Source organism: Gopherus flavomarginatus, chromosome 2 (genome assembly GCF_025201925.1).
Source record: "Gopherus flavomarginatus isolate rGopFla2 chromosome 2, rGopFla2.mat.asm, whole genome shotgun sequence".
Taxonomy (NCBI): Eukaryota; Metazoa; Chordata; order Testudines; family Testudinidae; genus Gopherus; species Gopherus flavomarginatus.
Genome location: NC_066618.1, coordinates 165,531,561 through 165,548,134, shown reverse-complemented (window position 1 = coordinate 165,548,134; position 16,574 = coordinate 165,531,561). Strand labels below are relative to the sequence as shown.

Below are 16,574 nucleotides of genomic sequence, written 5' to 3'. Positions count from 1 at the left end.
CAGCAGAGGAGGTTTTGGAACGAATTGATCAATGAAACAGTAATAAGTCACCAGGGCCAGATGGTATCACCAAAAAGTTCTGAATGAACTCAAATGTGAAACTGCAGCACTATTAACTGTGATACATAACCTATCACTTAAATCAGCCTCTGTCCCAGATGACTGGCAGATAGCTAGTGTAATGACAATTTTAGAAGTACACTCTAGAGGAGATCCCGGCAATTACAGGCTAGTAAGCCTAACTTCAGTACCAGGCAAACTGGTTGAAACTATAATAAAGAACAGAATTATCAGACATAGATGAACACAGTATTTTGGAGAAGAGTCAACATGGCTTTTGCCAAGGGAAATCATGCCTCACTAATCTATTAGAATTCTTTGAGGGGGTCAAACAAACATATCGACAAGGATGATCTGGTGGATGAAGTGTACTTGGACTTTCAAGAAACCTTTGACAAAGTCTCTCACCAAAGGCTCTTAAGCAAAGTAAGCAGTCATGAAGTCAGAGGAACGTCCTCATGTATCAGGAACTGGTTAAAAGACAGGAAACAAAGGTAGGAATAAATGGTGAATTTTCAGAATGGAGACAAGTAAATAGTGGGGTCCCCCAAGAATCTGTCCTGGGACCTGTGCTGTTCAATATATCAAATGATCTGGAAAAAGGGGTAAACAGTGAAGTGGCAAAGTTTGCAGACAATACAAAATTACTTCAGATAGTTAAGTCCACAGCTGACTGTGAAGAGTCACAAAGGGCTCTCACAAAACTGGGTGACTGGGCAACAAAATGGCAGATGAAATTCAGTGTTGATAAGTGCAAAGGAATGCATATTAGAAAACATAATCCCAACTATTACATGCAAATTGATGGGGTCAAAATTAGCTGTTAACACTCACAAAAGACATTTTGGAGTCAACCAGAGAGTTCTCTGAAAACATCTGCTTAATGGGCAGTAGCAGTCAAACAAACTAATATAATATCAGGAATCATTAGGAAGAGGACAGAAAAGACAGAAAACATCATAATGCCACTATATAAATCCATGGTACACCCACACCATGAATACTGCGTCCAGTTCCGGTTGTCGCATCTCAAGAAGATATTGGAATTAGAAAAAGTACAAAGAAGGCACAAATGATTAGAGGTGTGAAACAGCTTCCATATGAGGAGAGATTAAAGAGACTGGGATTTAAGATTGGAAAAGAGAGGACTATGGGCGGGAATACGATAGAGGTCTTTAAAATCATGACTGGGGTGAAGAAAGTAAGTGCTATTTACACCTTCACACAGCACAAGAACTGAAGGATACCCACTGGAAGCAATAAGCTGCAGATTTAAACACAAACAACTATTTCTTTACACTTTTTATATGGGAGGGGTAATCCAGCCGACCTCAAGACTAAACTGTCATCAGCTGGAATTATTCTTTCAAGGCAAATGCTGACAGCGATACTGCCCCTAGAAGAGGGAATAGGAGTGGTAGCAAACTAGACAAGTGCTTGTATTTTAATAGATGTAAATAAAGCTCGTGTTGCAGGGGGAGGAGGTGCCATGGGGTTAACAACAGGCCAGGAAACTTTTCATCACAAGGCTCTTGACTCCATTCCAGTGACTAGCAGTTAGCATCTGGCAGGTGGGCCTTTGTGAAATGAGTGGGGGGTCCCAGCCCACTTCTTCCTGGACAGGGAGGACCACCACATTTGGCCCCCCTTGCTGGCAGCCTCAGAGTGGCCAAAGGAGACCAAATCCCCACTTTGGGGGGAGGGTGTCCTTCTGTTGGTAGGGGGCAGGGTGTGCATGAAGCTGGCACTGGTGCTACCCATCACACTTGCAGCACAGACAGAAGGCTGCCAGCTTGTCAGTGACTCCTTGCACCAGTACAAAAATGCATGCTAGAATGCATGAGCGAAGCAGCTTCACAACTTGAGAACAGAAGCTAACGGTGAAATGCTTTCCCCACTAATACCTTCTCATGTTGGCACTTGCCCCTCCACAGCCACTGTGATCATAATGGTAGTTCCTCCTTCCAGGCTGCCCTCGATACCACTCCTTAGATCAGCACTGTGGGAGAGGTAGTGGCAAGAAGGGAAAGTGCGTCTCTAATGCTGCACACCTCATTATATCACCTGTAGGTCTCAGACATAGCTGTGACTGTGTACTTCACTGAAGGCCAGCAGCAGATCCTGCTATTTGAGTCCTAGGCATCTTTTTGGTGCTGCTCCTCAGTGCAAATTGACACACACACACAAACGGAGATTTGGAAACCAAACACTTATGTTCATTGGTGACATAGTTTGTTATTTGAATGACACTCTCCAGAATTCAGAGCCCACTGCATTAACCCACTAACACAACAGGTTCCTGCAATAACATGATCCCTGGAACTTACCTTCCAGTCTAGATCATTCATTGCCTCATTAAGCCCCACAGTATCCAGTTTCCACTCCAGAAGTGAGTAGAGAAAATGGGAGAGAAGGGAAAGCAGGTGGGCTTCATGGAGGGAATATGAGCTAAGGAAGAAACAGATTCACAGCTGAGTCCATTATCATTTAGTCCCATTCTTCTGCAGTCCATAGCAGAAAGCATACTGAAGATCAGGGATTGTTTGGTGTATATACACACAAATAGCCCAAACTTGTTATTGCTGTAGAGATCAGGGTGGAAAAGCACCATGTAGGCCAGGAGATTGTCATTTCTCAATAGCTGACTGGCAGGTGAGCCAACACAATCTGTAGTGATAACCATTCTACCACCTTCCTTTTTATTGTTTGGAGTGGGGATGGGGAATCATTGGCTAATGTTCTCAATCATTTCTTCTGTTTCCCTTGCTTCTGCTTAAGGCCTGTTCCTTGCTCAGGTACTTCCTGTTCTGTACCAGCCTCCTCGTGGCTGGAGAACACAAACACTTCCATACCTCTGGCTAGCCACTTTAGCCTAGGATTATTATGGATGTATCTGTACCCCACAGCCAAAAGGTACCAATATCCCTCTTAAACCAGATCTACAGAATTGGGGGACAGTGCCACCCAGAGGCACAGCGAGAGAACTACTCACCTCCTCATTTTGGTTGCTCTACGGTCTCAGCCCTCGTTTATTTTTCCCTCTGATCAAGAAGCCTTTCCTCTTATGCAGGCAGGCAGGCCCTTTGCTTCAACTGTCTTTCAAAGCAATCCCCTCCTCCAGGACAAGCCAGTCTTACTAAACATGAGCCCCATGTTATGCAGACGTCTTGCATGGCAACTAGCAACTGTCCCCCAGCGTTCATCCAAAACATTGGAACATAAAAATAACATCTTTAATAGCTTTGTCATTGGCACAGATGGTATTCAAATTCACAACTGTTTTATTAACATACTATATCAAACACCACCCTTTGCAGCTCTGACGAGGGCCGTTCGAACTGCATGCAGTGTTGAAGCTATGTAACATGACAGGCTGATTCAAGAGTGTGTTCTTTTCAGTTACATTTAGAAGATAAAACCCACGGCTTATTTAACCAAACACACGCACACACAGAGAAGCCTTTTGCCATGAAAAGCAGGAACTGCTACTGGTGACTAAGGTCTCCTCATTCTTGCAACAGACAAGACCCTGAAGCCGACTGTCAAAATGTGAGTTACAAAACAGATCTGCTATAAACACTGTCAGTGAAACTATGTGCTGTGAGCCTGGATGAAACAGCTACTGTGATGGAACAGCTTCCTCCTTCTCGCTTTTAGAAAGAGCAGAGGTCAGAGCCAATGAAGAAGTGAATTTAAAGATTTGGGAACTATATTACAGCATCTGCACAGTGGCAATACAACTGATTTCATGTACATCTGGAAGTAATGGGGTAATAATACTTCGCATTTCAGCAGCACCTTTCCTCCAAGGGGTTCAAAAACATTACAAACAAGCAAGCCTCACAATCCTCCATGTGAGGTAGGTCAGTATTATTAACCCCGTTTTACAGATGGGGAAACTGAGGCACAGTGGTTAAGTGGCTTGCCTAAGATCACATAGCAAGCAAATGGCAGAGCCAGGAGTCTGAGACACACAGTTCCCTGCTCTAGCCAGTAGAGCACACTGCAACCGGACTTATCGGGTAGCATGTAAATAACTCACAACAGTTTACAAGGGGAAAAGATTAAAGGCTTAAAAGCCGCCTACAAAGACAGGAGGAGATATGTCATCAGTGGTAAGAGTTAGCCATGCCAGTCTGGAGAGGACAAATCCAACCTCTGGTCAGCCAAGCCAGCACACTCACACCTTCCAATTTATGTGTCAAAAGCAGCGTGCCATTGACTTACACTAGCAACTGTGTTATGTCCGTTCTAATAATGAACAGAGGAGTAAATATTCTCTTCAGTGTCAATACTGTTAAGTAGCTTTGACTTAGACACATTGTAGCTATTGAGCCATGTACCTTCTCACTCGAGATGAGTGGGTATTTAGAGATGCCTCTGACAATATTAAAACTGGCTAACCAGAAGTTAGTTCTCCGTCAGGTAAACCACGCCTCATATTAAAAATATAATCACAGATTGCTGGAGATGCCTTTTGCTCATTAATAACTCAATTCTAGTGCTTAATCGGTTTATCCAATATAGTTATCCAAGAGTGATTGTTCTTAAAAGTAGCTAAGACACTGAAGTCATTTTCAATCACAAGTTTTCTTGTTGTTTGTGGGTTAAAAAAAAATAATAATATCCAGTTTCTACTCACATACAATAATCGTTATAGGTTCTGAGACCTCTGGTCTATTACCAGGTAGTTCCCCTCGCTAGTATGACAAGCTGTCACTACGGAGGGAGGTGAAAGTGCATAGTTAAGTCTGCCTGGTGTCCTGTAGTTTTGAGCATCTTTCCTCTTTCCATTTAGTGCTCTTGCACAGCCAAGGTCTCCACGTTGCTTTTAGTGTCACTGGCATTGGCTGGTTTGTTGGAGTAGTCCCGCTCTCCAAAAATAATGTTTCCAATCCGGACGTTTGTGGATCCAACCTCAATCTGTAGAGAGAAGAGGGAACAAAACAGCCCTCACACACTGGGGCTCAGTACAAAGTTGTCCCACAGCCCATTAGCCCCATCAGTAACCCAGCTTGGGGCTTAACCACTAGGACACACAAGAATGCACATTTTCTCTATTCCCACATGCAATATCTGCTCTACATTTGGCTTTCAAAGTGCCCTTTTGATCATTTACTCCAGTAGTAAGCCATAGTGCAAGAGGTATCCCCCAGTGGAACAAGTTAGCAAACAAGCTAGCCGTATTCCCATGCGAGCCCCGTGTTTGCCTGCTTTAGAACAAAAGAAGAGAGGAAGGATGGTCCAGCGTTTAGGGTGCTAGCATAGGACTTGGCAACCTCAGGTTCAACTTCTTGCTCTGCCACAGTTGCCCTGGGAGAGTTTGGGCAAGTCACTTCGACTCTGTGTCCCACTGTACAATGGGGATAATAGTACTGCCCTGCCGCACAAGGGTGTTGTGAGGAGAAATACATTAACGACTGGGAAGGGCTCAGACACCCCAGGGATGGGGTCCGTGTAAGTACCTTAGATACATAGGGTGTGTCCTTAATAGAACCAGTGCTCAAAGTCACAATAATGTGGAAGTCACTGGAGCAAGCCTTACTCTGGGAAGAGTCGTGACAAATGGGGGAAGCTATCAAACAGAGAGATCAATGATGACCCAGTTCTAGGCTTACAGTTAAGTTCAGCTGTGCGCCTCAGGAGACTTAGCTTCTTAATCTCAGTGCAGGATGGGCTGCAAGGTCTGGCTGTTTGATCACTGTCCTGTGCTGTCACTATCTCTAGAGGGAGGTGGTATCAGTGGGATGACTGCTACCTTAGATCTGGGGTGGCCCAAGGAAACCAAACTTACTGCATGCTGATAGTCTGTGGACATGCCCATACTCAGCTCAACTTTCTCCATGGGGATATTTAGCTTTTCGCATACATCCTGTCGCAAGGATATCAACACCTAAGAGAGGAAACAAGGGGCAGATTACATATTGCTCAACAGTTACACTAAATGCTTTTCAGAGTGTCCTGGAACAAGCTTTAGGCTCTTATTCGGAGATTCCCTCCACCTGGCTGCAGTTCCCATTCTCCCTGTTCTCAAGGACTCGTGCCCATTTTTAAGTTCCCTCGTGAGTTTTTGGAAATGTACAATGCAGCTTATCAATAGGCCACATTAGCGACAATACACACAGAAGCCTTCACATCCTCTAAAGGGATACAGGTGTCCCAGCAGTGTGCCTGGAGCAGGCCTAATTCAGTGCAGCGATAGGACCTTACGCTACTTGGCCTCAGACACACGTCCCTCAAAGCAGAAAACAGCAAAGGGAAGTTGTGGTTGAAGCTTCGCCAGAAGGCAGATCTGTCTGATCAGGCGATTCAGTGCATTTCCTCAGCAATCTTCAGGAGATGGGCTCCTATGAATGTCGTGAATATAGGCTCCGGAGAGGACCGGTGGGATTATGCAAAGGACCAGGCTGTTGTAAGTTATACTTCCTTGTAAGACCCTGAGTTGGACAACATTGACACCATTGAACCTCCAGGGATAAGAGTGCATCAGCATTTCCAAGCACTGTTGCCAGGGTTTTATACCCTGACGGCAAAGCTTCCCTCCAAGGTAAAACTGTGCTAACCTGCATTTTAGAACTAGAAGTCAGGAACTCCCACACTCTCATCCCAGCACTGATGCCAATGGCCTCTGCAGCCACGAACAAGTCACTAACCTCTAGGTCACTTAGTTTCTTTTTATGGAATAGGGGACAATACTATTTACTTACCTCAGAGGATATTGTCTTCAAAGTGCTCTGCAAACCAAGAATGCTCTAGAAATGCCAAGTATTAAGGAGTGAACACTGGAGCAAGTTGAAGACTATTTTCATTTGGAGCTTTACTGTCATATTTTGAACATAAGCTCTTTGGAGCAGGGACTGTCTGTATCAGGCTAATACATCGCCTCACAGATAGGTGCTGATCCCTGACAGAAGTCTTTAGACACTACCACAATACAAACACCAACCAACAATTCACTTCCTTCCAATACCCAGGAAAGGTTTGTAGAACACTTCATTAGTTACCAAATGGAAGTGACACTCAGTAAGTGTAGCTACTGACAGTTACGGATGTTTTCTATATCGTAATTAAATGAGAGTTTGTTAGAGAGGTATCTGCCTCAGAAAAGGGAAACTATTTGTTCTGATACAAGGTGTGACCTATGCAACCCAGAAGCCTCTTCCTGATCCTGACAAGGCCTGGTCTACACCTAAAACTTAGATCGACTTTGCAAAGTCACTCAGGGGCTTGAAAAAATTGACACTTCTGGAAGGGGTGGATTTACTTCAGTGATGGAAAACCCACCTCCGTCGCTGCAGCGTTTGCGCTACAGCTGTGTAACTGCCGCTGTGCCACTGTAGCACCTGTAGTATAGACGTACTAGAAATCTTTGCAGCATAAGGTTGTGATCACACATGGTGGAGCGGCCTTTTAAGGGAACTGGGCTTAGCTGCAGCTATGTCTAATCATGCATCGCCCAGGCAATAGGTCCTAGGAGAGGAATCAGGCATAGCCTGCAGATCACCTGGTCCTCAAATGAAAGGCCAGCAAGCAGCTCAGTTAGAAGAGGCCCCTGCAGGAGATGCAGGGACTTGGGGAAAGCCCCCTTTCAGGTCCTTTCCCCACCAGGTAAGTGGAAGACTCTGCTGGAGACATCTCCTGTCTACATAGGACAGAGGCAGAATCCCTCCGAGGAAGAGGCTCAAGGAGATGCCATGCAGCCAAACCTGGGGATCTGTTCTGATTTTGAAAATTAAACCCATTCCTGAAGAAAGGGACTGAAATTCTGCTGCCGCTGGGAGTTCTGACACTACAGCTGGGGAGCTGGTCACACTGGCTTACAGTCACGCTACTGTAAGAACGCATCTCCCAGCAGGCCGTTCTGCAGTCAGCCTTTTCAACTGGAAGAGCTAAGCAACAGCAGCCCTTAACTGGCCGTTTTGTAACTCGATTCTGCACCTCTCTCAACCTGCTGCTATGTACCCGCTTCCTTGCCTCGCTGCAGAAGAGATGTCACAATCTCCGTCAGTTGGGTTCATGGGAGCTGTACTTCCCCTTATGAATAGTATGGGGGTGGTCTGTTTAGCTCTGCACACATTTAGCTCTGTCCTCCACAAGCCCTAGCCAGGATTACTGTCAGACGGGCTAAACTGTGGTCCCAGGCAATGGGAATCTTGCCACTGATTTCCAGTGAGTCCAAAGACTTGGCCCCAGTTAAGTCTTACCTGGAAGTCAGGATTTGGTCCCTTACTGAGGTCATGTCCAAAGCTGCCAATTGTCATCAGGCCCACAAACTCCAGGCTTGGACACTCCTTGATTATATGCTCCACTGTTCCCACTATTTCTCCAGGTGGGAGACCATGCTTACCTGAAAAAGAAGGCATATACCACAATGGTGAAACAGCCACACACGCCAAACTCCCAGATTGAGTTCCCTGCTCAGAGTCAGAGGCTGCCTAGGTATGGTTTCCACTTTGTTGTAATTTAGCCCACCAAAAATCTATGGCTTACAGCAGTATCAAACCAGACACTGGGGCTCTCACAAATGGAGCACAGAGTGGTACAGCCACTTGCAGCCCCTCAAGAGCTGTGGAGCATCTGGGGTGGTCTAGTGGTTTTAGAGCATTGAAAAGTCTCCTATGCATTCTCCTTAGCACTGCCACCTTGGGCACTTTGACCACTTACTTCACCTGATGTAGGAGCAGCACCCAGAAAGTCTGCAATACAAAAAAATCTATCAATGTTAAAAGAAAATCAACCTTGAAAGAGATGGTGACAGTGCCTTGTTTACTCTGTTCTCTGCAACACCTCCTCTGTGCTTTTGAATATGAGCCCTTGTCTACACTTAAGTTTTGCTGGTATAACTACACTGGCAAACCCTCCTGGTGCAGACATGCAGTTATACCACGAAAAGAGCGCCTTTCAGTATAGCTTATTCTGGGTCAGTGAATGAAATAAGGCGAACTGGCAAAAGCACTTTTTGCTGCTATAAAATCCTCTATGACAGGGCTTTTGCCTGCGTAGATGATTTGTTAAAAATCACACCCCAGCGGACTGTAGCTATGCTGGTAAAAACTTAAGTGGAGACCTGGCCTAAAAATGCATGTATATGTCCTGTCACATAGCTCCTTGATTTCTGTTAGGCAAGCTAGGCTGCCGTCCCGTGCCCCCACATTTCCGATGACATTTGAAACATACATTTTGTTTGCTGCACAACTGAGGCCAGGCCAACGTGAGGAATAGCATTAACTGCTCTGGTGATGCCGGCAAACGACACCCAAGCCTTGCTTTTCTTGTTTCCCTGCAGGATTTACCACCTCCCCAATTTCTCAGTATTAATGGAGGTTTTTTAACTGAGCTATTCAGACTGGAAAGAAATACTCCATTTTAAAACACTGAAGGTAGGTTGAATTTCAGACCTAGAGTAGCTCTTTAAATACACATGTTAGTCTAACCCAGCTATATTGTACCCATTAACAGTGCTAACAGAACATGAATGTCATTAGCTCAAGTGTCCAATAACTTACTATCTTCTCCACTTGTCTTAACTTGCACCATGATTTTTAACCTCTGCGATGACCCTTTTTTCTGCCACGAGCTGTTCACTTTGTCTGCCAGTTTCACAGAATCCACCGTTTCCACCATAAACAGATTGGGGACAGCTAGGGAGAAATAAGGCAGATTTGAAGGCATTTCTGTTGGCAAAAGCACAAACAACTGTAGCTGGAACACTGTCTGCCTCCACTGGCAATAGCCTCTTGTTAACTGTCGCCAGGACCTCCCAAGTCCCAATCCCGGATTCAATACATGCCTTGGGAAAGTCTTTTCACCTCTGGATCTCAGTTTCCCTATCCATAAAATGAACTGAACAGTACCGCCCTCCCTCACACGGGCTGCGAGGATCAGTCTGTGTTTGCACAGCACATTGAGAACGTACGGCCCTGTAGGAGCTAAATGCAAAATGGCACCCAACTTGATGGTACAAATGTAAGGGGCAGAGATAGAGAGAAATTTTGGTTGCAAACCAAATGAAATAGTTGAAAATCTCTGTTAAGGAAAGAAACGGATCGAAAGAAAATTTAACCTGCCACAGTGCTTTGTAAAACCTTAACGCTGCAGGTGTCTCATGCAGTGCAGGAAGCATTTAGCTTAAAGTTCTATTTACACTCCCGGAGCTTACTGTATTTTTCTTGCCTTGCTCTTTGTTACCAAGGCCATTTGTACGAGGAACATGGTAGTTGTTCTTTGGATCATCTGCTCCTGCTGTTTACTCCCTGCTTGAAGTCATAAGCCTCCCTCTGGGAAGCAGCAGGGGCAGAGGAACAAACATGCAGACAGGCATCAGTAACAGAGATACAGAAACAGAATGATCTTGTCACCAGGTTTCCACGAGGCTTCAATCATTCTTTAGCGCCATACACCAAAGACAGACTTTAGACTTTGCACAGCACGTTCAGTGCGCTACACTGTGCCTTTGCCGTGAAACACACAGACTATGTTAGGCCAATTTAGCAGATGTGGCAGTTCAGCTTGACTACTTGCTACAAATGGCACATACCAAAATATCCCTCCGTTGCGGGACATCATCTCCCCCATTCTTAGAAGGGGTCACAGTGACCCAGCACAGAGAGAGCTTGGGCTGTAGAAGAGCTAAGTAAACAACAAAAATTCATGAAATACTATTCCGTACTGGATTCAAGAATTGCCAGATGGGATTGGACTACAGCCTCATCCCAGTTCAGGATCCTGTCTTCCACAATAGCCAGTGTCAGCTGCAACAAACCTGCAGTGAGTAGGTATGAGAGTCTACTCCCCAGGAAGCTTCCTCCTCACCCCCAACAGAAGTTGGTGCACACCCAAGAGGTTTTACAGCCCTTCCAAAACTCAGAGTTGGGTCCGCAAAAGCCCTAGTGTAGATGCAGTAATACCAGACGAGGAGTGTTTTTCTGATCTAGGCCTTGTCTACACTACAGAGTTTTGTCAACAAAATAGTGGAGGTGTACATGCTCCTCCCACCGATGTAACTCCCCTGCTATGCGGACATAATAAAACCACCTCAATGAGAGGGGTAGGGCTTATGTTGGTGTAGTTAGGGCAATGCAGGGCTGCTGGCTGTTATTCTTGTCAATTTCACGGCTCCACTTGGAGCCATGAAATTGACAAAAAAGCCAGCTCAAAGCTGGGCTGCTGCCCCGTCTTCACTCCAAGCCAGATTGCTACCCAGACTCCTGGCTTGGGCTGCCGGCTGGGCTCCCCACTCCTCCTGTCCTCCAGGAGCACGGCGGCCAGCCGAACTCCGCATTATGATCTCCCCACTAGAGGCGAGAAGCCCTGGGTGGCTGGCTGGCTCCTCACCCCCACTGCTGGCTGGGAGCTGGAAGGCAAGAAGCGCCAGAGACAGCTGGGTTCCTGGTGTGGAGCTGAGAGCCCTGGAGCTCTCTGCCCCCACACACTGCCCCTCTTCAGTCAGGAGGGTAGTGTGGGCAGCAGCCACCACAGTAATTACTCCAGTGGCTGTAAGGTCGACCTAACATAGGTCAACTTATCTTTGTAGTATGGATGTAGCCACAGCTTATTTTCTTGGGTAATAGATATATCAGAAGAACCAGCCATTGGTATGTATGAACTGCATCTACACTAGAAGGGTTTGCTGTATAGCTGTACCACCCAAAACTTTCTAGTGTAGCCAAGGCTTCATTTACGCACTTTTGAAAGTTTTAACCTTTAAAATCTCAGAATAGTCCCATTATCCATGCACCTGTCTCGTCTTTTTTAGTCTTGCTAGGCTCTTGGTCTTTGATGTCTTGCGGAAATGAGTTCCACAGGCTGCGTTTTATTTTAGCATATGTGAAAATTCATGAACATAAAGGAGTTCTCTCTTGTAGTCAGAGGCGAATATCAGAGATACCAAAGTCATATTCCCCCAACTAAGGGGCTCCCAACCTCCTGTGAAGCAAAAGTATCACAGAGCTGTTTTGAATTGCCTCCAGCCAGCAGTGGACTATGGCAAGGGATAACAGCAGACAGAAGTAAAAGTAAAACATGAAGCCAGGACCATGCTTTCTTGGCCTGTAATCAACTGCACTAATGGGTTAATCAAGCAATTTATGACATAGGAACAATTTGTGCCCCGGGACACTGAGCATAAAGAAGTTAAATTAAGTTTACCAATCAGTTTGTTGACATTATTCCTCTGCAGATGGCCTATAAAATGCCATTTAATTTCTGGACACAAAGACAGAATCTGAGAACAGAGAGGAAGAGAGTTAATCAAGTTTGAACTGCAATTTTTTCACCAACCAAAAAGCATGTGGGCCTGTTTGTGTTTAGGGAAAAAAGAAAAATCTCCAAGCACCTCTTTCTGTAATTTACTGAGGGAAGTTTGGCTCAGATAGTGCTTCTGGTACAAGTGAGGTTGGTTCCTGTGGGGAGGACTAAGGGAATAGAATGTTATGCAAAGTGTGGGCAAAAAAATAACCATAAAACAATGTGGTTTTTTAAAAGCAAGTCATTATCACTGGTCTTTAAAACCCGAGAACAGCCTGTATCTCCTGTGGCAGAGACCACTATTGCAGGGGTTCTCAAACTGGGGGTTGGGACCCCCGGGGGTCATGAGGTTATTATATGGGGGGTCATGAGCTGTCAATCTCCACTCCAAACCCCGCTTTGCCTCCAGCATTTATAATGGTGTTAAATACATTAAAAAGTGTTTTTAATTTATAAAGGGGGATCACACTCAGAGTCTTGCTATGTGAAAGGGGTCACCAGTAAAAAAGTTTGAGAGCCACAGCACTATTGGCAATATAGGGGACACACACAAGCCTCACGACTAACTCTGCTCATTGACAGGAGCTTCAAGAATTCCAACAAACAGACCTGAAGCTAAGGACGCCCCACTCTCCTTCAGCCTCCACCTTGATTCGTTAAATGAAACATAGATGGAACGTCTGCCAAGTGGTAAAGATACTTTGGGGGTGACAGAAAGACTATATAAAAAACAGTATACTTACTTTGGAGTCTGATGCCTTTTCTAGTAACTCTTGAACCTGAGTGAATTAAAGACATCCTTTCATTAAAACTACATCAGGCACTTCTCCATTTTCTGCTGGAAGAGCAGAGGTACTGTGCCAGAACCAGCGTTCCTGGGACACACCATACAACTATACCAGCAAATACACAACTATGGACTTTCCATGGAGTGTCTATGGGGATGATGGTGAGATGGGGACTGCTCTCTCCTCTGTAGCACCCAGTAATGCTAATGGATGTAATGGATTGGCATCACGAGCAGAACGTACTACACGGAGTATAACACAGACAAGCACCACTCAGCTGAGAGTCTGGCATTTGGCAGAAGACGACTGAAATTAGGTAGTGCGCTTTTACTTGTACTGCCACTTTGAATAGCATTCAGATACAAAGTACTTTTTCTCACTACTTTACCAAGAATGCACATCTGGATTTTTTTCCCCTTCTCTATCTGGCCACAAGCTAGCATCCTTGCTGTGCCGGAGGTCAGCTAAAAGTGCTGTTATCTGGTACAGAAATATTAAAGTTTCAGGCACTGCTTATAGCTCTTCCTTCTTTACCCTGCTGGCTGGGGTTTAATTGCAAAACCAGAACAGGATGTAAGCAAAGGAGCCAGCCACGAAATACCGCAGCCCAGAATTATGGCTTGCTGGATAAAATACCCAGTTACTCCCCCTTCCGTTACGTCCTGCTGTCTAGAATGGAACTATAGCATTTGTCAAGAAATTAGAAGACAAGAATTCATACAGTGCTGGTTAAACAACCTTAAAATAAAGAAAAATGCTTCAGTCCACAAAAGAAAACCTAATTACGGATTTGAAGCGGAGTCCGCTTTTACTAGTCACCCAGGGGCTAAAGCTTAAGGGTTCACCACAAGAGAGCGAATGCTTGTCAGACAGTTTCTGAAAGGCATGCTATAATTCAGGATCAACTTCCTGGGCCAGATGCTGGATTTCAGTGGGTGAAATTCTATGGCCTGTACCATACAGTATGCTTGACTATATCCCAACAGTCTCTTCTGGCCTTAAAGCCTACAAAATAATGGGAGAATGGTGGGGAGGCACTTACGTAGTTTTCTCCAAAACTGCGTTGCCCTTGACTGTAGGCCTCTATAACCATGTCTACAGGTTTGGTTTTACTGACAGCCACGAGTCGAGGCTGTACAGCAGGGAGACTCTGTCAAAGGAAGCAGTTGTGAGAAGTCAGTGGCATGAATTCCAGGACCAAACCTCAGCTGAGAGGGCTATTCAACATCTAATGGAATAAGAGTTATCCTCATGGCAAGCTACTTAAAATAACAGCCCCTTCTCTCTCCAAAAGCCTGTATTCTAGACCAGTGTGCTCTGTAGTGCAGGAGGTGCCACAATATGCCACTAAGGAGAAGAGTTTAACTGTCTTGATGATGATTTCTTCCACTTGGGGTCATAAGGGCCATGCTGGCAAGATGCTCTAAGGGCTTATCTACACATGCAAGACATACCAAATAAGGTAGAGTATGAATTTAAAGCAGAGTAACTATTCTTGACTAACAACATGGGGCTGCTCTTATTCCAACGTGGAATAAACTAATCTGGAATAAGAGCATCCACAGATGGACTCAGTCAGAAACAGCTCCCCATGTAGATGAGGTCCAGCAATCTTAACTGACAATTTGGTCACAACTACACTGAGAAAAAGCATCATGTTAGAGGATGTATTAACTTGTTTAATGTGACTTTGCACCTTATGTAGACAAGGACAATGTTTTTCCAAAAACCAGCCTAGGGTTAAATGGTTAACCCTAGGCGACTCATAAGGTTTAGCTACAACCATCATGTTCAGCATGTCAGTTAATATGTTGTTTCCCCAGTGGTGTGACCTTACAGAAACTTTTGACATACTTTTTACAGCTAATTCCCTACAAACATTTCTTGACTTCTTGGCCAGTGGGGCATGTACTTTAGGAGAGTGAGAAATCCTCAGTGTAGAAAAACCAGGGCCTTCTCTCAAGCTCTATGTTATACCACTCAAGCAGCCAGAGCTGGACTTAATTTGACAGCTGGGAGAAATATATCTGGGTGCTTAGATTAGTTATGCTACCAGAATCCCTCAGGGAAGGCAAAAAACACCCTGATTTTTCCTTCCATTAGATACAACACAAAAATACATGGGCTGAGATAATCCCTCCTGTCGCCCATGCTTTTAGAAGCAGGAGAGAGAGACGATTAGTAGCCCAGTGCTGGCAGGGGTGGAATATTTTCAGAAGGTAATGAGGAGCATGTCTTGGGGATGGAAGGAGGACAGCAGCCCCTAAAACAGCTGGGGCGCTCTGGTTGAGTGCATGAGACCCCCATATGTGAGACTCATAGGATTTGGAGGAATGATAAATGCCAGACCAATCGTTTCAACTGAGGGGAAGGGAAGAAAAAACCCAGCCAGCTGAGGGAGGAGAGAGATCCTCTGCAGCCACCTAACCTACCCCCTTTTGCCCTCCCCACTGTAAACACTCCTTCCCCAATAACTCCCCAGCAACCAGCCAGCCCCAAACCCCTCCTAGGCTAGGCCAACCCAGTCATGCCTTAGCACCCACCTCCCACCAGCCTTCACCCAGAAATTCACCCTATCACACGCAGCCAGCGGGTGGGGGTGCTGGTGGGGAGGGAGAGGCCCTGCTTCCCAGTGCTGGGGGACCCCTGGGATGGGGTAGGGGGCTTGTTCCCCAGTGTTAGGGGGAGAGGCCCTGCTCCCCAGTGCTAGGGTCCCCCCAGGGAGAGGCAGGGGTGAGCTTATTCCTCAGTGTTGGGGACCCAGCGGATGGGGGGTGCCCCCCTGGGGTGGCGTAGGGGGGCTTATTCCCCAGTATTGGGGGCCCAGCAGATGCGGGTGGGGGGGAGAGGCCCTGCCCCCAGTGCTGGGGGGCTCATAGGGCGGGGGCCCCAGCGTTTAGGGATGTGCATCGAGCGAGGCCCCACGCCCTCTCACCTGGGGCCGCCTGCCCACCGCCTGCTGCATCCGCTCCGTTACCGCCCTGAGCGCCCGGCCCAGCCCTTCGCCCGCTGCCATCCCTGCTCTCCACCACATCCCCCGCCAGGCAGCCGCCCCCAGCCCGACTTCCGCCACACCCGCCCGCCCCCCTTAACTCAGCCAATCGGCGCGCGCTCTCCAACCCATCTCGCCAATGGCTGAAGGAGGTGGGGCCGCGGAAGCGAGGCTGCGCCCTGAGAGTGGCCGCGCGCAACGGCCATTTTGGGAAGGTCGCCCATATTGAAGGCTAAGCACCTCCCAGGAGAGGCAGCCTGCTAGTGCCCATGCACACTGCAAAGCGGGGCTGGCCCTGAGCTGGGGTGCTGTGTGCGTGTCGTGCAGCGGGTGCATTGCTTGGACTACAGTCAGCTGCGGGCAGGGCCAAAAGCTTACAAGCAGCCACATCAAATGCCAACCGTTAATGAGAATGATGCAATAGGTGTAATACAAGTATTGGATAACTAATTTCCATTAATTATCTGTGTGATGCCATTAACAATAAC

At 46.3% G+C, this 16,574-nt stretch overlaps 1 protein-coding gene across 2 annotated transcripts in view; it reads right to left on the bottom strand.

Annotated features, from left to right (window-relative positions):
* Nucleotides 1–3,275: 3,275 nt before the first annotated feature.
* The window catches only part of LOC127044843 (erlin-2), a 40,311-nt gene continuing 27,012 nt past the window's right edge, over nucleotides 3,276–16,574 (bottom strand). Inside the window, exons 1-8 of one of the 2 annotated variants that reach the window (XM_050940071.1) lie at nucleotides 16,030–16,172; nucleotides 14,137–14,244; nucleotides 13,050–13,085; nucleotides 12,208–12,283; nucleotides 9,567–9,701; nucleotides 8,265–8,407; nucleotides 5,855–5,953; nucleotides 3,276–4,983 (exon numbers count right to left, since the gene is read on the bottom strand). In XM_050940071.1, the coding sequence (XP_050796028.1) occupies nucleotides 4,855–4,983; nucleotides 5,855–5,953; nucleotides 8,265–8,407; nucleotides 9,567–9,701; nucleotides 12,208–12,283; nucleotides 13,050–13,085; nucleotides 14,137–14,244; nucleotides 16,030–16,128 (825 nt within the window). In that variant the 5' untranslated portion in view covers nucleotides 16,129–16,172 and the 3' untranslated portion in view covers nucleotides 3,276–4,854. Of the gene's footprint in view, nucleotides 4,984–5,854; nucleotides 5,954–8,264; nucleotides 8,408–9,566; nucleotides 9,702–12,207; nucleotides 12,284–13,049; nucleotides 13,086–14,136; nucleotides 14,245–16,029; nucleotides 16,173–16,574 lie in introns of those variants that run through there. The other variant, XM_050940069.1, reaches the window with a different exon arrangement.